The sequence below is a fragment of the Salmo trutta genome, chromosome 26, assembly GCF_901001165.1.
Source record: "Salmo trutta chromosome 26, fSalTru1.1, whole genome shotgun sequence".
Taxonomy (NCBI): domain Eukaryota; kingdom Metazoa; phylum Chordata; class Actinopteri; order Salmoniformes; family Salmonidae; genus Salmo; species Salmo trutta.
The window spans coordinates 45,826,758-45,833,909 of NC_042982.1; the positions used below are offsets into that span (position 1 = coordinate 45,826,758).

The 7,152-nt window shown below is 41.7% G+C and overlaps 1 protein-coding gene across 1 annotated transcript in view; it reads left to right on the forward strand.

Annotated features, from left to right (window-relative positions):
- The window catches only part of LOC115163936 (teneurin-4-like), a 97,912-nt gene extending 91,468 nt beyond the window's left edge, over positions 1–6,444 (forward strand). Inside the window, exon 4 of the mRNA XM_029716128.1 lies at positions 6,378–6,444. Within this exon, the coding sequence (XP_029571988.1) occupies positions 6,378–6,444 (67 nt within the window). The remainder of the gene's footprint in view (positions 1–6,377) is intronic.
- Positions 6,445–7,152: the final 708 nt, after the last annotated feature.

Below are 7,152 nucleotides of genomic sequence, written 5' to 3' on the forward strand. Positions count from 1 at the left end.
GAGAGAAAGAGATGAGAGAAGGCAGAAGAAGAAGAGAGACGAGAAAGAGGAGAGAGAGAAAGACGGGATGAGTGAGAAAAAGAGAGAGAGACAGAGAGAGAGAGAGAGAGGAAAGACACGAGACATAGCCCCAACACCTCACATAGGACCAACAGACACCCAGAGAGAGACTCTTCCAGAGCTTCAGGACCCCCCCCCCCCCAGACCTAAACATAGAGGACCTACATCCAGACCACAGCACCACCAATCAATACCCAAACCAACCATACCCACACCCCATATAGGCAAACCCCCACTCTTACACTAGCCCAAGCCAATGGCATGTACCAGATGCTCAGCAGGCTCTGCTCACACTTACTAGCCTGAGGCCAAACCACACAACCAACAACAACATTGGACACTTTATGGAACACAAAGCCTTCACCATCTCATCCTGGAATATCCAAGGTCTGAGGACATCTGCCTTGGGCCTAAAGAGCAGGAACCTGGACTTCATCAAATAAATTGGAAATACAGACATTGTCATCCTACAAGAAACCTTGTATAGAGGAGACGGACCCACTGGTTGCCCTCTAGGTTACAGAGAGCTGGTAGTCCCATCCACCACACTACCAGGTGGGTGGTATAGAGGAGATGGACCCACTGGTTGTCCTCTAGGTTACAGAGAGCTGGTAGTCCCATCCACCACACTACCAGGTGGTATAGAGGAGACGGACCCACTGGTTGCCCTCTAGGTTACAGAGAGCTGGTAGTCCCATCCACCAAACTACCAGGTGTGAAACAGGGAAGAGACTCAGGGGGTATGCTAATTTGGTATAGAGCAGACCTAACCCATTCCATTAAATTAATCAAAACAGGAACATTTTACATTTGGCTAGAAATTCAAAAGGAAATGATCTTAATAACAGAGAAAAATGTCCTCCTGTGTGCTACCTATATCCCCCTACTAGAATCCCCATACTTTAATGAAGACAGCTTCTCCATCCTACCTATATCCCCCACTAGAATCCCCATACTTTAATGAAGACAGCTTCTCCATCATGGAGGGGGAAATCAATCATTTAGTAGTGTGGAAACCTACCAAAAAACAATTAGGCAACAACAAATGCAATCCCCTTCTAGACAATTTCCTGGACAAAATGTTTCACTGTAATAGTGAAGGTGTAAACTTGGCAGTAGAAAACCTAAACAATATAATATTTGACCTCTCAGATTCCCTATAAAATCAAAAAATATCAAGCAGACAACTTAAGAAAATGATCAACAATGACAAATGGTTTGATGAAGAATATAAAAACCTAAGAAAGAAATTGAGAAACCTGTCCAACCAAAAACAGAGACCCAGAAAACCTGAGTCTACTCCTTCACTATGGTGAATCACTAAAACAATACAGAAATACACTACGGAAAAAGAAGGAACAGCACGTCAGAAATCAGCTCAATGTAATTGAAGAATCCGTAGACTCTAACCACTTCTGGGAAAATTGGAAAACACTAAACAAAAACATGAATAGTTATCTATCCAAAATGGAGATGTATGAATAAACCAGTTTTTTGGCTCTATAACAAAGAACAAACAGCAAAAAATATACACATGATCAAATACAAATCTTAGAATCAACTATTAAAGACTACCAGAACCCACTGGATTCTCCAATTACCTTGAATGAACTACAGGACAAAATACAAACCCTCCAACCCAAAAAGGCCTGTGGGGTTGATGGTATCCTTAATAAAATTATAAAATATACAGACCACAAATTCCAATTGGCTATACTAAAACTCTTTAACATCATCCTCAGCTCTGGCATCTTCCCCAATATTTGGAACCAAGGACTGATCACCCCAATCCACAAAAGAAGAGACAAATTTGACCCCAATAACTACAGTGGGATAGGTGTCAACAGCAACCTTGGGAAAATTCTCTGCATTATCATTAACAAACTCGTACATTTACTCAGTGAAAACAATGTACTTAGCAAATGTCAAATTGGCTTTTTACCAAATTACTGTACGACAGACCACGTATTCACCCTGCACACACTAATTAACAAACAAACCAAAACAAAGGCAAAGTCTTCTCATGCTTTGTTGATTTAAAAAAACAAGCATGCGGTTAAAATTGGCAATATACACATTTCTTTCCACAGGGCCGTGGGGTAAGACAGGGATGCAGCTTAAGCCCCATCCTCTTCAACATATATATCAATGAATTGGCGAGGGCACTAGAACAGTCTGCAGCACCCGGCCTCACCCTACTAGAATCTGAAGTCAAATGGCTACGGTTTGCTGATGATCTGGTGCTTCTGTCCCCAACCAAGGAGAGCCTACAGCAGCACCTAGATCTTCTGCACAGATTCTGTCAGACCTGGGCCCTGACAGTAAATCTCAGTAAGACAAAAATAATGGTGTTCCAAAAAAGGTCCAGTTGCCAGGACCACAAATACAAATTCCATCTAGACACTGTTGCCCTAGAGCACACAAAAAACTATACATACCTCGGCCTAAACATCAACACCACAGGTAACTTCAACAAAGCTGTGAACGATCTGAGAGACAAGGCAAGAAGGGCCTTCCATGCCATCAAAAGGAACATAAAATTCAACATACCACTTAGGATCTGGCTAAAAATACTTGAATCAGTTATAGAACCCATTGCCCTTTATGGTTGTGAGGTCTGGGGTCCGCTCACCAACCAAGAATTCACAAAATGGGACAAACACCAAATTGAGACTCTGCCTGCAGAATTCTGCAAAAATATCCTCGTGTACAACGTAAAACCAAACAATGCATGCAGAGCAGAATTAGGCCGAATCACGCTAATTATCAAAATCCATAAAAGAGACGTTAAATTCTACAACCTCGCTTCAAAAAAGAAGCGATTCCCAACGAGAGAGAGAAACGAGAGAAACGAGAGAGAGGAGCGAAGAGAAACGAGAGAGAGGAGCGGAGAGAAACGAGAGAGGAGCGAAGAGAGAGGGAGGAGAGAAACGAGAGAGGGAGAGAAACAAGAAACGGGAGAAACGAGAGAGAGGGGAGAGGAGAGAAACGAGAGAGAGGAGAGAAACGAGAGGGAGGAGAGAAACGAGAGAGGGAGAGAAATGAGATAGAGAAACGAGATAGAGAGAGAGGAGAGAAACTCGAGAGAGAGAAACACGAGAGATATAGAGATGGGTTTGTAATGCAACACCATTGATAAACACTAGCCAGCTGTATTTGCCACAGATTGTCTCATGATCGTCACTGCTATCATAAATCCAATCTGATTCAGTTCAAGAGATTCAACACGATCATGTAACATTTCATATGAATTTGCAAGACGTAATATATCATATGAATTTGCAAGACGTAACATTTCATATGAATTTGCAAGACGTAATATATCATATGAATTTACAGGTCAACACCACCCCAACGTTAACATATTTGAAAAGCTTCTATGTTCTGTAGTAAAAAAGAAGTGTTTCCAATGACATTAAATCGGTTTGCATCATGTGATTTTTAACAAATTATGAGTAGGCATTACTTACTAACTGGTTGATGATGTCAATAGAAACACTTATCTTCCTCTATATTCTACTACAAACATCTTTTGTGGAATAATTCAGACATAACTATAAGGAATAAGGCATTGTTCTACCTCAGCTGGCATGAGAGGAATATTGACTTTGTTCTTGATGTTTTCGACAACAAGGGTAATATTCTCACATATGAACAATTTATAACAATTGAAAGAGTTTCCAATACCTTTCAGAGAGTTTATTCATGTGGTCCTGTGTGGCTCAGTTGGTAGAGCATGGTGTTTGCAACGCCAGGGTTGTGGGTTCGATTCCCACGGGGGACCAATACGGAGAAATGTATGCATTCACTACTGTAAGTCGCTCTGGATAAGAGCGTCTGCTAAATGACTAAAATGTAAATCAAAGCCGTTCCCAACTACACTAATGGAAACCCATCTTAGCTGTGGTAACGATCACAAAGTTTATATTTTTAGTTTGTTCCAGTATTTTCTCATTAATAATACCTGCGTTCTGTTTTGTATGACGTAAGAATGTAAAATTGTTGATCTGTATTTTGAATTAAAATTTTTTTTTAAATAAATAAATAAATAAATATATACAGTATGCTGAAGATGTAAACATGGGATAATGTTGTTCACATGTCGTGTCCAGAGACAGACATACTTTCCCAAATGACACTACTAAAGGCTCCTGGTCAAAAGTAGTGCACTAAATAGGGAGGGACACACAATGCATGTCCAGTCCTTACAGATTAGATATTGGTGACTACAGTAATATTCATTCATATCAAGGCAACACAGACAGCAGTTCAATTATTTTCAGTGGATTTTTTATTTTTATTAAAAATGTAAATTAAAAAAAATAACTTTATTTAAACTAGGCAAGTCATTTAAGAACAAATTCTTGTTTACAATGACTGCCTAGAAACATGAGTTATATTATATTTCTTCCTTCTGCTACTGAGCAGTTTACAGGCAATTATGGGGACATCTGTCCTTAACAGCATTAGAGGGACAGCCAGACAGACGGACAGCCAGACAGACGGACAGCCAGACGGCATCTCGATGGTACTATAGAGCCCCATTGTGAGCACAGCTTCCTCTGCAGGCCTTTAACTATCAGTTAAATATAGTCTCAGTATGAAAAGGCACATACATTCATGAATACAGTTGGTTTAGGAAACACATTACATGTACGTCATTATAGCAGATGCTCTTATCCAGAGCAATTAGGGAAGGGATTATTTTTTATGGTGGGAACTCAGTCGGGGTCTCAATTTACTGTTGACAGTCAGAATAATAGAATACACAAGGTGACATTTCTACATTTTATTGTGTATCAGCAGTCACTTAACTAGCCCATGTCAGCTAAATGTTTTTGATTGGTAAATGAGTCTAGAGGCCAGCTATCCAAAGTTGTAGTACCCGTGGGGCCCTTGATCATCAGTTATCATATTAAAAACTGCAGACGTTTTTGCCTTAAAACCCTCATGGCAAAATGTGTAGAATTGCAGGAAATTAATTTTTAAATTTAAAAATGTTTTTTTTTTTGTCTTTAATGTACAAAGGAGAGTGGCTAAAAAGGTGTGACCCAGAGCCACTGCGGCCCCTCCTGATGAGTTCCGTTTTTATCTGGGTCCCCCATCCCTGAATTAGAGTAAAGTGCCTTAATGGCTGGACAACCTGCTGTCACATGACTTCAAAACACAGAGGGAGCAGTATCAGATAAGTCTAAAACACAAGAGGAGAAAATTGGAGGCAACATGTAACTCTCCGGGTTAGTTGTATGCACCTGTTAGAAATTACAACAAACCACAAAACAGTCTCTCTCTCTCCCTCTCACTTTATACATACCAGCTAAAGTGGATGGACAAGACACAAGCAACGGCCAGAACAACTGTCCGTCTTATCACAGCTTATTGAGTCAATACAGGCTGTTGAGGAGGGAGAAAAAAAAAGTGCGCAAAAAAGTAGTATAATGTATTCTATATTACTTACGTATCTTCTCAGTTTCTTCTCTGGTGGCGACTTTCTCAGCCAGCCCTGGAAGATGATTTCTCCTCCACCGCTCATACTGAACAAACAACCCGCTTCTTCCAAAAAAACCCTGTTCCAGTCTCTTAACCGCTACCGGTGTACTGGTCTCTCTTTAGTACATGACGGGTCCCGTCCAGTTATTTTAGACAATGTGAAATGGTGTTATCGGTACCGGACACTATTTGGTGCAGTCTGCTGCCCATTTATCTCGTTGGTCTATAGCGCAAGGCCGGCTAGGAGAGAGAGAGAGAGAGAGAGAGGACGAGATGCTTGCTGACTGCTATTCGTCCTTGGTGTCACCATAACGCACAGAACTGAATCCAACCTCTAACCGGTTGGCGGAACCCCGGAGCGCATTCACCGATCTCTCGTCCCTCTCTTCTCGGCTGTGCTGAGCGGTGAACTAGCATCGAGCCAGCGAGCGGCGGGTAAACTCAACGGATCCCGGTGATGTAGGAAGTAGAGAAGGGTGTCTCTGCACTTTGTTTTCCCAATTGACACCACGCCCACTGAACTACAGGGATGGGCTCCGGGCGAGTAGAGCCGCGCTGGGATGAACAGGCGCTGCGCCTTGGCTTGACGCAGACACAGCTCCTCTCTCTCTCTCTCTCTCTCTGTCTGTCTGTCTGATCCGCGCTGGGATGAACAGACAGGCGCTGCGCCTTGGCTTGACGCAGACACAGCTCCTCTCTCTCTCTCTCTCTCTCTCTCTGTGTCTCTCTCTCTCTGTCTGTCTGATCCGCGCTGGGATGAACAGACAGGCGCTGCGCCTTGGCTTGACGCAGACACAGCTCCTCTCTCTCTGTGTCTGTCTGATCAGCCCAGTGCTGCTGTTCTGGTCCGGAGTCCATTATGCGCTGAAGCAGTCAGACGCTACAACAGTGTAGTATAAACGACACACCCACTGTGTAAAAACGGGTTGAATCAACAGCGTTTCCATGTCATTTCAACCCCCCTAAAAAAATTCAATGTGATGATGTTGAATCAACGCGGAAAACGGATTGGATTGAATTTTTTTTTTTTTTTTACATCAACATATGGGAATGTCCGATTAGTTTTTTCACACCCAACTTTTAACTTAAATCCGGTGACATGTTTTGTTGATTTCACGTTTAATTCACTTTATTTGGCATCTCAACCAAATGTACATCAGAAGTAGATGTTAAACTGGTGTGTCTGTGCTCAGTGGGCAGACAAATGAAATAGTGAACATGGAAACAGATGTACTATAGCAGAAAGACTATGTGTTTACTTAGACAAACCTTAATGTAAACATGTCGGTGAATGGAAACAATCATCTGTAAATAGGACAATTGGTTTCATCCAACTTTTTTTATGCATGAAAGTCAAATTAATTAGTAGGCTAATATATGTTACTAAGATAACATTTTATTCCACCTATAAGTTGTGTAGAGAAACTTGTGGGTTAATTCACTTTTGCTTGAATGCGAATCTTTCGTCGGTGGCAGAAAGACAAAGATACAGGATACAGAAAATACAGAAGATAGGAAATGAAGAGGTGTAAAATCCCACCATCTAGTGGATGAAAAAGACACTACACCACGTAGCTTTGGTCCAGGGCCCGGTTTCCCAAA